This window comes from Ambystoma mexicanum, chromosome 1q (genome assembly GCF_040938575.1).
Source record: "Ambystoma mexicanum isolate Mex_15411 chromosome 1q, UKY_AmexF1_1, whole genome shotgun sequence".
In the NCBI taxonomy this organism is placed as follows: domain Eukaryota; kingdom Metazoa; phylum Chordata; class Amphibia; order Caudata; family Ambystomatidae; genus Ambystoma; species Ambystoma mexicanum.
In genome coordinates, this window is record NC_090922.1 from 1369666332 (window position 1) to 1369688455 (window position 22124).

A 22124-nucleotide genomic window follows, 5' to 3' on the forward strand; every position below is an offset into this window, starting at 1 on the left:
AATGCATTTGCTCTCAGTGCCGTTGTGGTTGGAGCACTAGAGGCTGCGAATGTTTGCAGCCCCAAACCTACACATATGTGGGTGGTAGTCTGGAATACATTCCCCAAAATTGGCCTAAAGGGTTTGTTCTAAGGACGTTTTTTTTTACATTTCTGCCACCAAAGCCTTATCCATGCTGAGCTTGAGGATTTATCCTCTCGGGTGGAAAGCTCAGAGGCAACGTGCTTGCCTTGGAAGCAAGACAACATGGAGCAACACAGGTTCGAACCCCGGGTCCACTCTTAGAAAACTCTAGGTATTAAGCGTTTTATAAATAACTATCATATCATATCATATTGGCAAAGAAGGATGCTGAGACAAGAGGTTAGCCTACGTAGCCCGCCATGCTGAGATTCAGGAATATACTCTCCTACACACAAGTCATTCAATTCACGCTGCCAATGCACCTTCATGCACTCTTTAAGACTTCCATGCACAGGGGTGCTGCTAGCTCTGGAAAAGATCTGGGACTATGCTAATGTTGAAAGTGCCGGGACTGTTAGGACTCGGAGCTAGCTAGCCTTTTGGTTGTAGCCCCTGAGCTTCTATCCAGGGCTACAACCAAACGACCTGGGGCTATAGCTCCCTCAGTTACCCCCAGCAACGCCTCTGTCCATGCATAATATTTGCACATGCAGTAGAAACTGTCCAGGCACTGTAAACCATTGGGAATAGTACCAGGCCCAACATGTTCCTAAGTTTCACCATGCATGTCAATTTTGTTCATGCAAGCGGAAAATGCCTGTGTGACTCGCCAGCACTGTCATGCAAACAGCAATGTTAATGTTTGATTTCAAATAGGCGAACGTGTTCCTGCACATCATGGACAATTTACAGAAACATTGCACTAGTGCAAGTGTGCACAGTAGTATTAACACTGGGGCAAAGTTTGCGCTATTTCTATAAATACTGCTATATATTAGGAAACCTGTGCATCACTACAGGTGCAGTTTGGCATGCTACAAGCACCAGGGCAAACCTTATGCTAGTGCTAAGAAGATACATTTACAATGCATTTTTGCACCAGAGCAAACGTTGCAGCTAGTGCAAATACCATGCAAACCTGCACCCGTACCGGTGCAACGTTTCTGGAATTGTGTCCCCAGAATGTTTGCTAATCAGAGCCAGAGTGCTACATTCCTGGCTAACAGTAAGCGGCTATTGTGCATTCTTTCTCCCATAGGAGGGCTGTGTCCTCCGCCCCGTGCATTGAATTCTAGTCACAGAGGCAGTATAAATCAAACAGGAGGCAATCACGCCGCATTAGCACAAAAGGCGAGAGAACATCACATTGCGCCAAAGGTTCCACTTTGTCCTGTTCCGGGGCCTTAAAAAAATGCTATTACGATGCAATCTCACTCTAATTAACCTACAGCACCCAGTGCACCTTGCCTACAATGGAATTGATTCAAGATATGTTAAAGCACCGACGTTAATGAAGCAGGTAAGGTCATTTGTCTCCGCACGAGACTTGGTTCTGATGTGGAGTAATGCGCTTTGGAACACTGTGTTTTTGTAAGAAAAGAGCTTAAAATCAAGCAGTGTGCTAAAATATGAATCAAAGAGTATTTTGTAATTATGAAAGAGCAAATTAAACAGATACATTTAGGAGCGATGGCATTGAAGAAGAAGCACACTAATCCTAATGACGCAATTTTGTCATTAATCTACATTTATAAATCCTCCTTATTCCAGTGGCTTTACTAGAATTCCTACTGTTCATGGAGACCGACCCAACTAAAGAGGGGCATATGAGGGACATATCTGTTCACAGATGTTCACTATTCACATCTGATATTGGGGTAGATATTCCCCATTGATAGATTACAAATACTACCATACAGACACATTTGAAGTGCCCTTAGAGCCCTTCGCCCCAAACCACAGTAACAAATAAGTCTTTTAATTACCACACACAACAAATGCTGCAAAGGGTGACACTCAGTAAGATAACCTCCCCCCTCGGGCTACCATTCTTTACAGCCCCTCCCCACCCCTGTTTCATATTCCTCATTAACTGCAATTGATAAAAAAAAATTGTCCCGTGATTACGTGTTTTGTACCAACTGTCTAAATATTAGCGCCCTGATGCTTGTGAGCGACCGGCACTATATAAATAAATAAAAATGTAAATGGTATGCTGGAAATGTTATGGTGTAAGGACTGTTGTCCGTCACACCGTCTAATATGCATGCACCATTCCGTCACACCGTCTAATATGCATGCACCATTAGTGGGCCAATCAGTAAATCTGGGTCTAGGCCTAGTGCACCCACAGGAATCTAGAGTTGAAAGCATTGCATTGCCCATGATGGGCTTAGCTCTGCTAGGACATTCCATAGTGATGACACAGGGACTTGCTGTCAATGGTGGAAAAAGCTTGCTAGCAAGAGTATCACACCCGGACTGTGGGGCACACCGCTCTACCAGATAAGGCTGGCGCGTTGTGTGTACAATGGAGGTCACCAGAGGTTTCCACCTACCGGAGGAGGGTTCACTATGTAGAGCGGGACAGGGGTCATGCTATGACAGCAGCGTGAGTGGATCTGCGACACACAGGGCCATGTCAGAAAATGCAGGAGCCAGAAGCGGCTGAATGGCTTTAAGATGGCCGACACCATTTTTAAAATCACATCATAGATGACCACCAGGGCTGATAAAGTGTGTGTAAAACAGAACATATGAGGAGGTAGGGAGATTCTCATCGGTCCCCCAGAGAGACTGGATGATCAGACCCTAGAGAACCATAGAGAACCATTGGTTGGACCAGGAGATTGGAACAAAGGAGGTCAAGACAAGTGTGCCAGGCAGAAGTTGGGATGCACAGACAAGACAAAATAAAACAAAGAAGCACAACCCATTAGTTGAAAGCAGCATTGTCTGGAACAAGAATAAACAGGAAGATCAGGAGGAGAGGAGGGAAGAGAAGGGATCATCGACGTAGAAGTGTAAGAGTGGAAAGGAGACAGAACAGAGAATGCCAAAAGCTGAAGATGTGATGAGAGCAAGGATATGATTGAACGAAAATAGGAGAAAGAATGTAAGGCAGAACTGAACGGAGGTTAATGAGGGGAGGAAACCCGAGAAGAAAAAGACGTGACAGAAGTAATGTGTGAGGGAGGGATTGGGAGCCAAGTTGGTAGATGACTGATGAAAGCTAGGGCAGGAGACAGTGGAAAGAAGATTGCACCCAAAGAAAGAATAACGAGGCCAAAGTGCAAAAGAACAACAAGGAGAAAGTTGAGCAAACATTTAAGAGACACTAGAAAGAGGCCTGCACAGAAGGGAAGGGGAAATCCAAAAAAAAGGAGAGGAAATAGCTCACAGAGGGGAAGTTGGGCCTGAAACAAAAGAATCGTGACCAATGCTCCCAGAGGTTTGAGATCTTGAAGAAAGAAAGAGGGTAAACCCCAGGAAGAAAAATGTAGGTGGAAAAGAGAGGGGCTGGGAAGTAACACACAAGAGAGAACGTTCCTGTTGAGGTGGTCAAATTAGTCCAGAAAAAGTATAAAGGGGGCTAAGGCGAGAAGAGGGATTTCACCAACACACCATGGAAGGCCTGTGCCCAGTGTTCCACAAAGAAATCTGGAACAGAAAGATGATATTGGGGGTGTGATGCTGAGAGGTCACACTATCCTGTAGATCCATGGGCCAGTGCCCGTAGAAGGTTGAGCCCAATCGAAGGCCCATCCATCAAGCATTTTGGGGAAACAAACATGACAGTACCTGTGGTACAACATTCTTAACATGTCTGGTGTGAAACACCATCAAAATCACTCACGGCACCAGGCATGGTGCCGAAAGGTGTTGCTAGAGCACAAAGCCCAACACACCCCTGACTGCACTGCAAGAGAGACATGAGAGGAAGTGCATTTCAAGGACTTTGAGAAGATGTCGCCAAGGTGGCAGACTTGTTATAGCGAACAGTGATGGACTGGGAAAGCAATCCTGCGGGTTGTTTGCATGCAGGCTGTGCAGGCTTCAAGGTGTCACTTTCACTGTTGAAGAACTCCCTAATCGTCAAGAGAGGAAGAATATAGCGCCTGTCCCTGTCACTATTCATGACTACTAGGAGTTAGAAAGTGAAAAATAAGTTCACCTCAGAGGGTAGTGCATCCCAATCGAGGTCCGCTGCCCCCAGACGGCATGCATGTCCACATTTGAGTGTCACCTGCTTGCAGCGATTTGCAGATCCACACTGTGGGTAGATTGCCTTGCAGCATGAGAGCTGTTCGAGGTGGTTCTCACTTAGTTCAGAGAAAATATTTGCATTCCAATGCTCCTGAATAGTGTCTGGTTGGCTGCGTAACTGCTCGATAATGCAAAGAAATCTTGGGCATATCAATCCGGGTTGAAAACTGCACCTTTATTGTGTTTCAGAGAAAATAGCTTATTTCTAAGGAAGGCACCTCGTGAGTTCGAATTCACCACCTTATTTCATCTCGCAGCACTACAATTTCTAGTGGTCAACGCTTCCTGAGGTTAGACTGCACTGTGCCAGCTCCTAAATGCAATGATTCCATCGTTTCCCTTTTCACGGCTGAAAGTCAGTTCCAAAATTCCAACAGGAAATCGATCAGCAAAGACCTGACAGAAGAATCTGCATCAATTCCAGTGAAGAGGAGCAACAAGGAACATGTAGTTTGTCTTGAAATTCCTTACTTGAATGAAGCGCTCTCCTGCAACTTTCCTTTGCGCAACCTCGGCTACAGCATTCTCTCGAACCCTGGTTCCCTCACCACCCTCAAATGTTTTTGATTCGAATCCTTCTCCTTCCTTGCCTCGCGCCACTCAACCTCCCTACCCAGTAATGCCAAGAACTAAACTACAATCCCCTACTTGTGATACTTTAAATCATCATTAAAGCTCACTGAACTTCCTGAGCCAAGAAGGAGAAGCACGATTCATGCTTAGCTCCTCTACATATAGGACTGTGTAATTAGCCAGTGCCCTCAGGACACTGTCTGCCATTCATCTTGTCTTTATTATGTACTATTGGTCACATGATCACCTCCAAAGGAGATCGAAAAAAACACTTCCCCCATTTATAACCCTCTACATCACCACCCCTATTGAAGAGCGGAGTGCAGCAGGAAAGCTAATAACCCCTGTGTTTTCTGTTCATTTAAAGCTCTGTTTTCCACTTTATTTTTATCAGGATCACATAGGGTTCAATTCTGAGTTCTGCTGTCATGATAAAACGTGTAGTATTTTAGAATACTGCATCTTTGCAGCTAGGGACAATTATAGGTTTTGCATTCAGGATGTGTAATACTCCCACAAAAGCTCTACTTACAATGTCAATACTGGCCCATGCTGTGGTACCGCATGCTACATGTCATCTATGGAGTTCACTAGACTTCTAAGGTGTGGAATATCTTCACCTTCTTTAAAGCAAGTCTAAATGGCAAAATATTACCTTATGTGTAATTGCCAGTGTAAAACAATGTAAAGCGCTCATGTGGGTTCTTAACCCCTTAAGTGCGAAGGCCGAGCATGCTTGTCCTTTTTGCGTAGACTTGAATCTGCGTAGACCTGCCAAGGCAACCCTCCAGCACATACTTTTATCTTCCTGACTGTATTGCATAAGACACTTTATACCACTTATAAATTGTAAAAGAATGATATTGAGGTATGTTCAGCGACTTGATTCATTCTGGAAAGTGCACATGACACGATTGATGTATTCCATGGTCGTTAGTTAATCTCATTGTGACTTGATGGCTACAAACACTAATAATTACGTGTTGATGTACTCATATAAATACTCAGATTAAAATAATCTGTTCTGTATATCTGCACCCAGGGTGGTCACAGCATCCAATCAGGTTGTTCTGATTGCAGGCTGAATCCCACAATCCACTGGCGTTCCCAGCGAGCACGTAGCTCGAAGCTCCCACCCCACAATTTCACCCAAACCCCCTGATTGTTCTCCTCCCTAACCCAACCTCCATGATTGTTCTGGCGGTGCCGCCGCTGCGCTTCTGCATGCTGGGTCACCCTGGAAATGGAAGAGGGGCTCCACATGGCCATCTGAGGTGAGAATGTGTTTGAATTATTGGTTAGACACGAGCTGGCATCCTGTGTATTCAAACACATATATGAGCTTAGCTTTTCGGATTAAAACCCAGAGTTCTTACAGTAATAACACCCTTGCTGACTTGCTGGCTCGGTTGGTAACAGCACTGGGGCCCCACTTTAAGGCCCTTGCTTTTCTCATGCCTATGACGTGGGACCCAGGCTATTAACACCTATTCCAGCCTGCCGGCTCGGATGTTATTGCTATATACGCATATTTGCAAAGAGATGCGTCGGCATACAGAAAATCTATTACATGATAAACAAATGGGATTTTCCCGAATATACCAACTTCAATTGATTATGTAATGTTTCCAATGTCATGTACGTGTACACTGGAAGCAGAGCTACTACTTGCCGTATACGTGAATATACACTTTGTCAGTGAGAGTGCGATTGCCTTTGAATGTTTCTGGCTGATTTTGTGTTTGGCTCCATCCACCTTTATATTTTTTCTGTTAATGGTACTTAATTGTCCATACAACTGTATAATAAACTGGCATCTTAAATACCCTTAGAAGCCATGACCAGGATAGGGTGTCCTTTTTTCTCCAGCTGAGCGTGGAGAGCGGTCGCCGGTGGCCTGAGGGGAACAGCAGGCCTGGGAAGCCCTGCCTGGGCCTCTGTGAGTGTTTTGTTTTTGCATACACAGTTTAATTGTTCTTCGCGCTCCTAGCGCGGTGTTTGGCCTGCTCCTGCTCCCCCCTCCCACTTCCTGGTCTTCCTCTCCCTCCTCGCCTCCCTGCCCGCCCACCCCCCCCTCTGATTGGCTGTGTGCCTGTCTCCCCTCTGGCCTACTCGGCGGCCGTTCTCCCCGCTCGCTTCTTTTCTCCAGCTGAGCGTGGAGAGCGGTCGCCGGTGGCCTAAGGGGAACAGCAGGCCTGGGAAGCCCTGCCTGGGCCTCCGTGAGTGTTTTGTTTTTGCATACACAGTTTAATTGTTCTTCGCGCTCCTAGCGCGGTGTTTGGCCTGCTCCTGCTCCCCCCTCCCACTTCCTGGTCTTCCTCTCCCTCCCCGCCTCCCTGCCCGCCCACTCCCCCCCTCTGATTGGCTGTGTGCCTGCCTCCCCTCTGGCCTACTCGATGGCCGTTTTCCCCGCTCGCTTCTTTTCTCCAGCTGAGCGTGGAGAGCGGTCGCCGGTGGCCTGAGGGGAACAGCAGGCCTGGGAAGCCCTGCCTGGGCCTCCGTGAGTGTTTTGTTTTTGCATACACAGTTTAATTGTTCTTCGCGCTCCTAGCGCGGTGTTTGGCCTGCTCCTGCTCCCCCCTCCCACTTCCTGGTCTTCCTCTCCCTCCCCGCCTCCCTGCTCGCCCACCCCCCCCTCTGATTGGCTGTGTGCCTGCCTCCCCTCTGGCCTACTCGACGGCCGTTCTCCCCGCTCGCTTCTTTTCTCCAGCTGAGCGTGGAGAGCGGTCGCCGGTGGCCTGAGGGGAACAGCAAGCCTGGGAAGCCCTGCCTGGGCCTCCGTGAGTGTTTTGTTTTTGCATACACAGTTTAATTGTTCTTCGCGCTCCTAGCGCGGTGTTTGGCCTGCTCCTGCTCCCCCCTCCCACTTCCTGGTCTTCCTCTCCCTTCCCGCCTCCCTGCCCGCCCACACCCCCCCCTTTCCTCTCCCTCTGCCTATAACCTCCCCCCTCCTGGGCAGCCCTCTGCCCGGCAGCCCCCGCGGCTAAGGGCCCCAGGCCAAGGGCGACTCCTACAGTGCGGCTCCCTGTGTGTCTGCAGGTGTCCGCAGGGGACGCCAGGCGCCAGTTCCACCTGTTCTCCGTTCCCCGGCCCACCCCTCCTACTCCTGGTTACATCCGCATGGGGCCTTGCCTCACTGTATTCACAGTTGAGGTTAACTAGGGTGTTTTTCTCCCCTCGCAGGATTCTCAAACTTAGGTGGCCCGGTACCTAATACGCTCTACTGTTTTTGCTCTGAACTGGGTAAACTAGGGTGTTTTTCTCCCCTCGCAGGATTCTCTAACTTAGGTGGCCCGGTACCTAATAGGCTCTACTGTTTTTGCTCTGAACTGTGGTAAACTAGGGTGTTTTTCTCCCCTCGCAGGATTCTCAAACTTAGGTGGCCCGGTACCTAATACGCTCTACTGTTTTTGCTCTGAACTGTGGTAAACTAGGGTGTTTTTCTCCCCTTGCAGGATTCTCAAACTTAGGTGGCCCGGTACCTAATACGCTCTACTGTTTTTGCTCTGAACTGTGGTAAACTAGGGTGTTTTTCTCCCCTCGCAGGATTCTCAAACTTAGGTGGCCCGGTACCTAATACGCTTTACTGTTTTTGCTCTGAACTGTGGTAAACTAGGGTGTTTTTTCTCCCCTCGCAGGATTCTCAAACTTAGGTGGCCCGGTACCTAATACGCTCTACTGTTTGTTTGCTCTAATTGTGGTAACTTGTGCTTGCCGCTCACTTCCTGTCTGCGTGCTCTCGTTTCATCTGTCTCCCCCCCCCTCCCTCCTACTCCATGGTGCTCTCTGTCTCGCCTATCTTCTCTAACCGCTTCTCCATTGACTATCCTGCTCTCCTCACTAAATCTGGTAGGAAAAAGTTTAAAAAGGACATCCTGGTCTCCAACCCAGGCCTCCCTATCGCTGACACCTACACTAGTGCCTGCTCTAAGGAAACTCTCACTGACATCCTCTTTTTCGTGCCTTCGCCTGACCTATGGACCCTTCATATGGTCTCTGTGCTCTCTCCTTTCTCCTCCTCTCCCATTAATGGTGGCACCCGTTGGGATGTCCTCTTGGCCCCCTTCCGCTCCTCTAAGGCCATCATTAATATCTACGCTAATGGGACCATCTTGGTCCAAGGCCCTCAGGCCAACCTTCTCCTCTTTGATAGACGCTTCCCACACCTCATCAACTTCCTCTCCTCTCCTGCTGTCCCCCCTCCTCTATCCTTGGCTACCTTGCCTCTACCCTCCCTCCCTGCCCCCTCTCGTGCTCCTTCTTCAACTCCTTCTTCAACACCTCCGCAGGGCGTACCTCTGATCTGTACCCCTCCCCGGAAGCTCTTCAAGGAGGGCAACCTTCTCCACATTGACACTCTAAATTCTCGCTCTGCCATCAAACACTCCTCTGATATCTGTCACCTTCTTGAGGAACTGGACCTCGACGTCCTCTGTCTCACTGAGACATGGTTCACAGCCAGCTCTGCCACCAGCTTTGACACACTCCTACCTGACGGTTACAAGATCCTCTCCATGCCCAGGCCTAACCGTGCAGGGGGTGGTGTTGCCCTTATCTTCCCTGAGTGGATTCCTGCCACTGTCATTCCTACGCAGACCTACTCCTCTTTTGAATGTCTTGTCTGCCGACTCTCTCTCTCTCCTAGCCATTCCCTTACCGTGGCTACTATCTATCGGCCATCTGGTCAAATTTCCTCCTTCCTCTCTGAGTGGGCTGACCTCTCCTCCTCACTCCTGTCCTCAACCACTCAACTCCTCTTTCTTGGCGACTTCAACATCCACCTTGATGCCTCCAGTCCCTCCACTGATCTCTTTCGTGACCTCTGCGACTCTCTCTCACTCTCTATTCTCCCGTCTGGGCCTACTCACTCTGCTGGGCACACTCTTGATGCTCTGATCTCTTCTGACCTTCCCCTCTCCGTCCCTCTCTCCACTCCTCTCTCCTGGAGTGATCACTCTCTCCTATCCTCCCACCTCACCCTCCCTACCCCACAGGCAAAGCCACCCTCTTCACTGCCACCCACCTTCTCGGTCATCCGACCCATGAAGCGTGTGTCAGTTGAGGCTTTCGCTGCTACCTTCTCGCCCCCCCGCCCCTTCGGCTGACTCCCACCCTGACACAGCCCTCTCCATGCTCCACTCTGCTATATCTGCTACTCTTGATATCCTTGCCCCCGTCATGAGAATCCGCCTGAAGCCCAAAGCCAAATGTAACTCCTGGTATGACTCCGATCTCGCCACCCTAAAACGCAAGTGCCGGGTTGCAGAGAGGAAATGGCGTGCTTCATGTTCATCCTCTGACAAACTGGCCTGCCGCCTGCTCCAAAGGCAGTATCCGCTCTCCGTTCTCACCAAGAAGAGAGCCCGTATCCAAGCCCGCATCTCTGCGGCATCTAACAACTCCGCCGAACTCTTTAAAATCTGCAAGGAGCTGGCCAACCCTGTTGCAGTCTCTACCTCTCCTGTCCCCTCCCAGGCCCTCTGCACTGCATTGGCTTCTCACTTCATCTCTAAAACTCAGGACATCCTGTCCTCGCTCTCCTCCTTTCACCTCCCTCCCTCCCTTCCCGGCTCTTCCTCTGGCCCTTCTGCAGTCACCCCTCCTCCCTCTTTCTCTGCCTTTCCACTTTTCTCTGTTGACGAGGTTTCCAGACAAGTCCGATCTATGAAAGTCTCGTCTAAACAGGTTCACCCCTGTTCCTCCAAAACTATCAAGGACCACATTGACTCCCTGGCTCCTGCCCTGGCTGACTTTTGCAACCACTCCTTCGCCTCTGGAGTCTTCCCTTCCCCCCTCAAGCACTCCCTTGTGCACCCTCTTCTCAAGAAACCCTCTTCCGACCCCTCCTGCCAGGCTAACTATCGCCCTATCTCCATCACTCCCTTCCTGGGCAAGCTCCTGGAGAAACTGGCCATCTCCCAGCTAAACCTCCATGCTGAATCTGTTGGTAGTCTTCATGACCATCAATCTGGTTTCAGAGCTGCCAGAAGCACGGAAACTGCTCTCGTGAACATCGCAGAGTATAGCTGCACTCTAATTGAGTGATAGTGTATAGAAGAGAGTAAGCATAGTGATGGGGGAGTGAGAGTTTGGGTTGCGTTAAGATCTAAATCATAGGCAACTATATTAGACAACAATTTTGGGTGGCACTTCTAGGTCTGAGGCAAGCGAGTGAGAGCTATTTTAATTGTGCAGCGCATGCAAGTGAGTCACAGTGCCATCTCAGGGGTACTTTCAGGATGTGAGTTGAAGTAAGTGTGTAAATAAAGCACAGTATCATCATAGCGTGCACCCTCTAGATTTGAGTCAATTGTAACAAGACCAGTTCTAGGAAAACGACATGAGCAGGCAACGCAGACTAGTAAATTCACAGTAAGGTCACAGTGGGTACTCTCCAGGTTTGGTTCAACGCAATGCCAATAATTTCTTACAAATTCTAAGTGTGAGTCAATGCAGCGCTAACAATTTACAGCAGTTTCCTGACTGCAAAAAAGACAGTGGCCCTCATTACGCTATTAGCACAATGTTTGGTGCCGGTATCGTAACGTGTCCGCCATGGTGAAATGGGGAAATACCGCCCCATTCCAAGGTTGGCAGGGCTGTATTTCCCCATTTGCCCATGGCCCTTCCCCATTCCCATTTTTGCCCCATAGGGCATAATGGGAATGGCGAAGGCGCTGCAGCCTTTTATGGCGCCATTAACTCATTAACGCCAGGGTCGTAATGAGGCCCAGTAAATTCACAGTACTATCACTGTACTAACACTACATTTTGAGAATCATGAGTGGGGGGGGCAGTCCTCACAACACACCACGCTCTACCATACAAAGGACAAAGACTTAGGCCACACCTAGACTCCAGTGCTCTGCAAAGTCGTGAAGAGGCCTAGGCTTTATAGGTCACCGCGTTTCACGAAATGAGATGAAGCTGTGATCAGCCACACCAAAAGATACATGTATTATCTATCCAGAAACAAATGGTAAAAATACAACATTGCTAAGGACTAGACAATTTATTTCTGGAATTTGATGATGAGGCACATATGGTCAGATCCAGAAAAATCCTATCTGGCCGCCCACACACAACATATGTTCACAATGTTACAGTTGTGTGTGATTTGATAAATATCTGATTGCCAACCTACCAATACAAATTAGATTGCAAGCCAGCAGTTTAACTGATTGAGAAGCTTCTAGTTATAGGGAAAAGGGTTCATCAAAGCCAGAAGAGCTGGATAGGCAAGCATGACTTTTGAATGTATGGGGCAAGAGACATGACTCCAGCAATTAGGGGCTGTGACCAATCACACCAGACAGTTAATGGGCCTCATTCCAAGGTGGGCGCAAAGGGATACCGGGCACCGTTAAGGACATCAGTGCCAGTTATCCCTTTGCGCCCTATTCCGAGGTCCCTTAGCGGGTCCCGCATGGGCGCCTGGTTTTATCAGGCACCCTTAGCGGGAGCCGAAAAGGGACCAGGGAGCAAATAACGGTACCGCAAATTGCGGTACCGTTATTAGCTCCCTTCCCATTCGAGGCCTGTGGGGCTCAAATGGGAATGGGGATTGCCTTTTTCAATGGGGACTTACCCGTCCCTCCAAGGTCAGAATGGACCGGTAAATCCCCATTGAACCAGGTCGGCTCGGTACCGGTATTAGAAGCAGCCAATGGCTGATAATAGCACCATGGCTACCTCCAAACTCGGAATGAGGCCCCATGTCTTTGTTATATGGTAATTAATACTATTATGGATTATGGACAGATGTGTGGGTATACGAGCGTCTCATACAGTTTATGTGGACCATTGAAACAACCATGCCAATTTCACTTCTTAACACCAAAAATATTTATGTTTTTTTCAAAAGTTAAGTATATTGCCAACTCCTTTCCCATCCCTTATTGTAGAAGGCTTTTGATCATTTCAATAACACAAAATTGTGTGCTAATTGTCTTTTCTTTCACCTTTGTAGTCGAGAACCTCATTCAACCGAGACACTGTAAAGGCAGGCACAGGAAGACGCTTCCTCGGGGGGCTGTTGGATGACTCATCCTACTGCTATACCCTCGAAGTCTCTTTCTACAGCTATACAATGGGTGGGGCAACCACTGCCATCCCGTACACAGAAGAAGCATGTATCCTTTACAAGATTCCTATTTCCAGTTGCTGACATTGAAGCTGGAGTCCTTGTTTGAGGTACGGAATACAATTACTTCATGTTGTAACAGTGCATGCTCATAGCATGAGCATGTTCTATTTGGAATGAGACAAGCGCCGAAAATATCTACTGCATATCATGTAAATCTAGCCATCTTTGCTTTTAGTTCAGTGTATTGCATGTTGATCAATAATCTTGCTTTGCAAATAATAAACTGTTAAAGAAACTATGTTGCTGTCGATACAAAAATGAGTTGTGTACTCCAAATGGACTAACAGGCAGTAGCTGGTCAGATATGTAAACACAATGGCCTCATTATGAGTTTGGCGGTAACCATGCCGCTATTGGGGGCATGGCTGCCGCCGAAACCGCAACGGGGTCCGGGTCCTCAGAATGAGGACTTATCGGGCCATTCCGTGTTCAGAAGGCCCGGTAATTCCTCCGTCCAAGGACCCGGACACGGTCCTTCCCTATTCCCATTTCAGCCCCCCTAGGGCTGAATGGGAATCGGAGAGGGAGCAAACAACGGGCCATTACGAGATGGCCCGTTGTTTGCTCCCTCTTCCCCTCGCGGGACCCGGTAAGCACGCCTGGTTTTCCCAGGCGTTGCTTCCTGGGTCCCGCGAGGGGACCTCGTAATGAGGCGGTACGGGGTGAACGGCGCCGGCACCTTTTACGGCACCGTTCACTCCGTACCGCCAGGGTCGTAATGAGGCCCAAGGTGTGTTTCTGGCTGAAAGAGTTTTTTCACTAACGTCCAAGTGTGCTCTCACCCATTTCACTGTTTCCACTGATGCATGGGTGATTAGGATGCTGAATGTGACCTGCTGTTTATTTCAATGCCCCAATGTTCCATGTGGTGTCCATATAAGTGTCGCCCTCACTTGTCTGTTACAGCAGAGAGATACATGAGAGACCACCAACGATATGCAACAGGAACACTTGAATGAACTTCACTTTAACAACTGATATCTTTAATTTTGCTGACTCCTTCGGCATCATATACAATGAATATAAGAAGTCAAATATCATTCATGATAACAAAGAGAAACATATATATCAACACAAAACATCATAGTATGTTACTCTTGCTTCTTCCTTGGATACGCTTGTTCAACGTTCTGCGCATATTCTATACTTTTTCTGTACATCATGTCGTAGGTCGAGCCTTGCCAATCTACCAAAAAGAGAGATCAATGCCCCGATTACAAGCTCGGCAGCATTTCCTCCACCATTGCCTGCACACTTAATTACTGATACCTCCACTCAGTCTGAGGGAACTTGTCTTAGATGTCAAATGGTGGCATGGGGGTGTTAGTCCACATTTATTCTGAGGCATTTTGAGGAATTACCATGGTTGCTAATTAGACCCGTGGTAACTCTGACAACTATTGGCATTAAAGTGGAGGTAACTCTAGCGGAGCGGAAAGATTTACCCGACTTCCAAACTTGCAATGAGCTCCCAACTACTGTTTTTGGAAAGACAAACACATATGCAAGCATTCATTGTGGATGTTCAAATTTGGCAAATGAGTGTTTGGTCGGCATTCATTGCTACACATCCGGGCAGGGTTGTATCGGCCCGTTGACATCAAAGGTTAAGCAATTCACTGGCTGCCATTAAATTGGAGAGCAATAATTAATTTCTTAGAAGCACGGGTATACTGACCGAAGCACTATATAAAGCATGTTATACATAAACTGTATCTATGTGCACTCCTACTTATATCACTCGTACTTATATCAGAAACACTACGCTAGATCAATCAAAATGGCAGGCAGCCCAAACGCTGTCTAAAGGCCATCGAAATTACTTCTTTTTTTATCGTTCTTTTTTTTAAATTTTATTGGTTTTTACAAACCTTTAAAATACATACAACATATACACACACATATTAACATATATCATATATCATGTAACAGACGCCAGTGAATAATCCGTTTCCATGACTTCTACATCAAGCATCATCTTAAACTAATTCACCCAATATCACTATTTACAAGAAATCTTCCTTCTGTTGGTATCAAACGTGCTTCAATTATTTCCAACAACCGTATTAAAGGAAGTATTAACTTTAAATCAGTTCCCTGAAACATCAACTTCCACCACTCGTCTGCACTCAAGGAAGGATGATTTAGGCTCCAGGGACCCAGGTGGATAGTCCTCTCAGATCTTAATTAGTGCAAAATAACACTAGGTGTTTAAGCGATTCATTTTTACTTGAGCACAACCTACATTCCGGTGTCAGATGATCATAACCCTTCCATCGGTGAAGCCGATCAACAGTTTTAAACATGTTCAGTCTAAACAATATGAATAGTCTGCGTGCATGTAGATTAGGAAATAAAACTACGTAGTTCTGAAGAGTGTTAAAGGCACGTGCCTCTAATGGAACATCGCTCATACGACTGGTGGCTGATCTCTCCACACAAATTTCATCCCAATCTATGCGCCAGATTTTAAGCTTGGCTGCGTCTGGATTCTCATGCAGCATGTCAATTGAGATATCATATTTTTTTAAAATTGCCTCACATCTGTTTGACCACATCTGGATAACTTTGGAGTTTGCGGGTAAGACGTCATGAAAGATATCGAATTGTGGGATCTGTGCACGAATACAGGTCTTTAGAAATAAGGTCAACAGATTCCAACATATTCTCACGTGCATCGATATTAGTGCAAGCTCATATCTTATACAGGACGTATTCACACCCCTAGGGAGGGTTAATACCTTGGTCCAAAAACAATTTTCTAGAGAAGCCCAGATCTCATAAGGACAACCAAGAGCATTTTCTGCCCCATATATCACGACTGGGATGACCTTCTGTTGATAAAAAGACACAACGGGTCGTAATGAAAATGTATTGAATTTCTTATGGATTATCAATGCCTGGCTTGCTAGTTGCTTACATTTCCTTTTAGTTTCCGCAAGCCAGGGTCCGTCATTTATAGCGGAACTTATTGTCATCCCAAGATATTTGACATTTTGGGATATCTGAAGCGTTTCTTGTACTAAGGACCATTTTATGATTTTTCTATCAGACACTCCCCTGCCGTTCAGGTTCTGCAGAACTAATATTTCGCATTTCTTAGTGTTGATTGCTAACTTATTGGATGTGACGTATCGTTGCACAGCCTTTAATTTCCTTTGCAACCCGATAGGCGTCATATCCATAACAATGAAATCATCAGCGTAAAGCAGCCAACTTAAGTGCGTGTTTGCAACTTTAGGTGGAAAGGACTTAACCTCATTGATTGAGTCGCCTATGTCAGAAATAAAAAGGCCAAATATGGCTGCAGCCAATGGGCAGCCCTGCTTCACTCCTTTAAAGGTATCAATGGGGACAAATAAAAGGCCGGATTGGTCCAAGCGAACTCGAATGGATGTCTTTGTATGAAGTTCTCTAATGGCTGCCATTAGATCTGACGGTCACCCCCAGGTCTTCAATTTAGCCCACAAGAGCGTTCTATCTATGGTGTCAAATGCATATGAAAAATCTATGAATGCTAAATACACCTTTGTGTTTCATTTAATTGCCTCCATTTTGATTATATTTAGCAATAATAGATTTAGCGAGCAGCCCACCTGCTTTACAAAACCTGATTGGCGTTTATCCACATGGTTTGATGTTATCGACCAGGCTAGTATTTTTTTTTGTAGCATTGTGGTGTAGATTTTACCGAACACGTCTAACAGTGCAACTGGCCGGTAATTTTTCAGGTTGGATCAGTCGCCCTTTTTAAAGATAGGTACGATAATCGTACACTTCCAGGATTCAGGCGTTTGGCGGTTTTGGACTATCCTTTTGAAGAGTGTCTCACAAAACGCTGCCCATAACTCTGGGAACTGTTTGATTGTTAATTTTGTGAGTCCGTCAGGGCCTGGTGCTAGTGAATTTTTTGCTTTTTTGATGATGTCTACTATGTCGTCTTTTGGAAAGTCTAAGTCCCACGGTTTAGAATGTTCTGTTTCTGATATAGGACTCCAAAATGTATTATCCAGGCAGCTTCTGACACCATACATGCTTGAATTGCGTTTTGAGGGGCATGAAAGTTGTTAATAAGGCACCAGAAGTCCTTTGTGTTTTTGTTTTGCAAGGTCCTCAGCATTAGTTCAGCATCATTTTGCAACATGGTGTACTTGTGAGATTTCAGCCAGTTTTTATACCTTTGCTTTGCAGCCTTATTTGCTTGCAGCCGGACATGTTCATCTAGCGTCTTAGAGTGTCTTAATTCACTTCGTAACAAACGCTTATGTTTCAAGATCTCCAAGTCAAAGCTGTGCGCACGTGCATGTTTTTAAGGCCTGCCTTTTTAGGTTTGAACTGCATCAATAGCTGGTCATATTCCAAAGATTGACTGGCATTACAATACTCGCTTGTCAGGTGTTCCAACTCATGCACATCCAGTCTCAGGCGAACTCTGTTAGGTTCGGCCTGGATTTTATGCTGCCACATATGTGTTGGAGCTTTTAACTTTGTTGAAAATTCTGCTACCAACATATCATGGTCGCTGTCATTTTTCTTTATGACCTTCAGTGAGCTTATTCGCGGATGTAAGGATTCTGAAACAAACATATAGTCAATTGTTGAGGCTAGGCTTGCCCGATGCCAAGTGTTGGCAGGTGGTATATCATTGCGGGTATTCCCATTTAGCATCTGAAAGTTGCGTGCAGCCATCTCTGCTGACCATGATTGCATTAAGGACTTTTTCTCCGTGTACGACGGTTTGAACAGATCAATGTTCAGATCACCACAAATATTTATATTTGGCCATCTAGAATCCTCAATAAGAGAGTCCAAACTTTCCATTACTTTGTCTATAAAGACTTGTTTTCCGGCCCTTTTATGGTCCCAATACGTGTTTAGCAGTATTACTGATTCGATACACGTTCCAACGGCGCCGGGAAATTCTAAGGAGGTTATCTGGATGAATGGAGAGTAGTTTGTTGAATTTACAATCCTCCAGCCTGAAGATCTTCTGATCATGGTGAGTAGGCCAGCCATTGGACGACCTTTTAAAGGCTTAATTGCAGGATTTAACGCAACCTCAAAGTCATTAGTGACCGGGGCTTCCGTTAACCACGTTTCTTGTAAGCAGATAATCTGCAATTGATCAAGCCAATTTGAGTTAAATAGATGCAGAAAACCGCGGGTGTTCCATGATGCAAGACCACACACATCCTGTATTGTTGCTTTTTGACATTATTGTTGGGGTTTAATGCACAGAGCCTCAGACAGCCAGAGCCACTCAAGAGTTTCGATAGAGGGTTTCTCGAGTTGGGCTCTTGAACCTTCCGATGAGGCCTGGCGTGTGTTTCCATTGATTGTTATTGTGATCTTATCTTTTTGGGGACCTGTTTCCATCAGAGGCGTTGATAGTTCTTGAGTAAGATGGTTTGATGATGTATTATTTTTGACTACCATTTTGTCCTTCTTAGTTCCAAGAAATTACTTCTCTTGTGGATGTAAACTAAAATTATTAATGAAGAGGCCAAACTATTGCAAGACTCTGCGACTTGGATAGTCTTTTGAAACGGGCATACAATTGCCACGGTACTTGTCACTGGCCAGCAGATGATTAGCAAGCCATGCTTTGCTTGCGATGCAGAGTCTACTTTTCTCACCTGTGTTGGTGCACATTCACCTTGGCATACATATGTCTGCCTTTCATCACCGCCTTTAACAGTAGGACACACTTAAATCCGGATAAGTACTTAATAGCAGTCATGTCGTCAATAGACACAATATGACTCCATTGCTTTTACATCGAGAGTGACATTACAGACACTTTGTACTGTAGTAAGTGCAATTAGCAAAACTGCAATAGCGCAAACAACCTATTTTCTCAATGTGTTTTTGCACCAGGGCGATGGACTACGACCAGAACAAATATTGCCGTGGAGAAAACATCATTAAAAATATGTTTTTGTTCGACTTGGAAAATGTTTGCACTATAGCTAGCTTACACGTGCACAATGGTCCCGATATATATGAACTATTTAGATGAGGCAGCGGAAAAGTTGTTAATCATTAAACTGTTTATGAACGATGATTTGGAAATCAAAACAAGAACGTGTGGGATTTGATGAAAGTCAGTTTACCAGTGAGTTAGACATCACTGCCTGGGGTAGAGGGCCACGTGGTCTTGAACAACAGAGAAAAGGATGAGGTAACCCAACATCCTGAGTTAGTTTTTTCTTCAAGCAACCTGGCCCACTTAAGCATGACAACGAGAGCGTTCTCAGATGGTGTATCTTAAGGGTTTCCACTTCCTCTGCTAATTGTTTATATTTAAAAGGTGGATGTGTTCAGTCTATAAAGATGTATTTTAAGCACTTTTTAAATAAGGCGGCCAATTTCTCTTTTAAATAAAATGCTCTTTAAACAATAAAAGGAACAAAAAATCGCTAGAATTAGCTGTCGCTCACGTGCTGTTAGAGAGGCAATCCTTGTATAACCAAGCGTAAAATGTTAAAATAATTGCACAAGTAACAGCGAAGCATTCTAAATTGTAAATCCAAGTTCGTTCGCATGCTGTTTTCTGTTTTTACTGCCATATTATGGCATCTGCTATTTGCATAAAGCAGGCTGAGGTAAATGAATGAGAACAAATAGAAATGGATGAACCAGGAACAGAAAGGGGGTTAGTGGTGCCATCTTACAGATTAGTCTTCGTTGGAGAATTTGCCTCTTTTATGTTAGATGAACACGTTCCCATTTTGTATCACATTTGTGAGGTCTGGGGGTCCATATGAGCAAGTTTAGGCATCCACTATTAGCTCAGCAGCAGACTGTGGTAATATTATAAACACAGAATATGGTCTCAACGTGAGATAAAAGGAACATGTGATTGGCCTCATTAGCATTCATAGAAATGTTAGATTCTGAAATTAGAACATGCCTTTTATGCATGTAATATGCGAGTGCATACAAAGTATTTGTATTTTTTATTTGTATTTTATTTACGGGGACGGAGGCAGGCTCAACCAGTCTACAAACACATACAGTTATGAACCAGCTAGCAGTATGACAGCATAAGTTAGGTACAGGCAATACATGCAATTAAACAAACAGTCATTATGGTCAAGTGCTCAGTGATAGGGAGCACAAGTGAGGGACAGCAAGGCAATATCAGAGATAGCACAGCGAGTACATCAATTGATTTGTGCGAAGAGCCATAGTTTGGTTTTGTTCTTGAATGATTGGAATGAGGGCTCAGTTCTGATAGCGTTATGGAGAGAGTTCCAGAGTCTAGCAGCCAGGACAGGGAAGCTCACACCCCATGCTTTTTGTAGTTTGAATCTGGGAAGGGATAGGTTGTGGGTGTGGGCCACTCTCATGGGTCGGGTAGAAGTGTGGAGTGTGAGGCGGTTGGATAAGTAGGTAGGGGCCTTGTTAGCCAGGCACTTATGCATCAAGGCAAGAGTTTTAAGTGAAATTCTGTGCTTGACAGGAAGACAATGTAGGTTAAATCTGTGGTGGGAGATATGGTGATTTCTCAGAATATTTAATGCCGCTCTAATGGCATTGTTCTGGGTAATTTGCAATTTGTTGAGGTTGGACAGGCTAGTCCCTAGATAGAGGGCGCTGCAATAGTCTGTCCTGGACATGATAAGAGTTCTGGCCAATGTGATACAATTAGGAGAGGTCAGAAAGGGTCTACAGGCCGTGATAAGTTTGCATGTGTAGGCCGAAGCAGACCTGACTACATTGGTTTGTCTGGTCAGTGATAGTGTGGAGTCGAGATAGAGTCCATGAGGCGAGGCTTTTCCAGTCTGCAGTCACTATTACATGATTGTCTTATTGGTGCCTATATGCCATGGAATGAGGGGCTACATCAGGCAGGCAGGCAGCAATAAGACGATCAGGCAAGAGTGACTGCAGACTGGAAAAGCACAGGTGCAAGGATGGAACCCAAGTCAAGTAGAAGTCATGCAGCGCCAAGGAAGTTAACAAAAGTCAGGCAGAGTCAAGTGACGTAAGGCACTCCCACAGTGAACAGGAAGCATAACACAAGGCTGGGCAGTGGAGAAGCACCCTCCAAAATAACTTTAGGGGTCACCAAACACAAATGGGGCATCGGAAAGAGATGAGGAGTCCAAGGCATGCCGAAGTGGCAACCAGGCATTATGCGTGAAAGGCACTGCAGTGGAAACCCCAAAGAGTGGCAGGCTCACCCCAGAGTGAAGGGGCTGCAAAGGTTTGGCACTGGCAAGGAACAACACTCAAAGTAGCAGCAATGCCTACCTGAAACCAAGCCCTCCTGCTGGCATGAACAAAAGGGCACGCAGATTGCTCCTAAAATGAAAAGGTTGGGACCGGCACACCGTCTGCGGTTGGACAGGCTAGACAGGGACAAAGCCCTTAGTGTGAAGCTGGCTTTGCCTGTTGGCTCCTCGGATTGGTCAGAAGAAGCAATGGGCGGCCAATCCACCGTCAGCATACGAAGGATGGAACAGCACAACAAGCCCCAGTAGATGTGAATTGCGGCGTCCATGTTGAGCAGGCACGAAGCCCTGAATCAACGTTCAGCATCCTGCAAGGGGCAACCATCATGCAGACAACCAGACTGGTTGATGAAAGGGGCATGCAGGCTCCCCCTGAATCTCCACCACACCAGACAGAGACAAAGGCTTTAGTGTGGGCATTAGTGTGGGCATTAGTGGGGAGCCGCTTTGTTTTCCGGCTCCCCGATTGATCAGAAAAAGCAATGGGCAGCCAGTCCACCATCAGCAGACAAAAGATGGAATGGCACAGCAAGCCAGAGTAGATGGGAATGCAATCACATATGAATTACATAGGCATCATCATACAAAACAAACAAAAAAGCTCCCTGCTATGCGAACCACACTCAAAACAAGCAATACGAGGTGAAACAAATAACCTAATCTAAATTATTAAGGATTCCACCGCATACAAAAGCATGACACATGAGTACACACCTCAGTGACATAATCCAACAACCATGCAATACACAATCACAAAAAGTGGAGCAAAAAGCAACACATTGAAATTAAATTACATCCAAGGGTACCATCAATATGCTAAGATGCAGCACATTAAAACATAAAGTCCGAACCAAAAAAAGATTGCATGCCACAGTCTTCATAGAACAGGTTATTCAAGCAACCATTGGGGACTGGCATTGTGAATGCTTCATTGA

General features: G+C 46.1%; 1 protein-coding gene across 1 annotated transcript in view; it reads left to right on the forward strand.

Annotated features, from left to right (window-relative positions):
• Positions 1-22124, forward strand: part of AGBL4 (AGBL carboxypeptidase 4) — a 2799905-nt gene that overhangs the window by 1884416 nt on the left and 893365 nt on the right. Inside the window, exon 6 of the mRNA XM_069642771.1 lies at positions 12773-12935. Coding sequence (XP_069498872.1) covers positions 12773-12935 — 163 coding nt within the window. The remainder of the gene's footprint in view (positions 1-12772; positions 12936-22124) is intronic.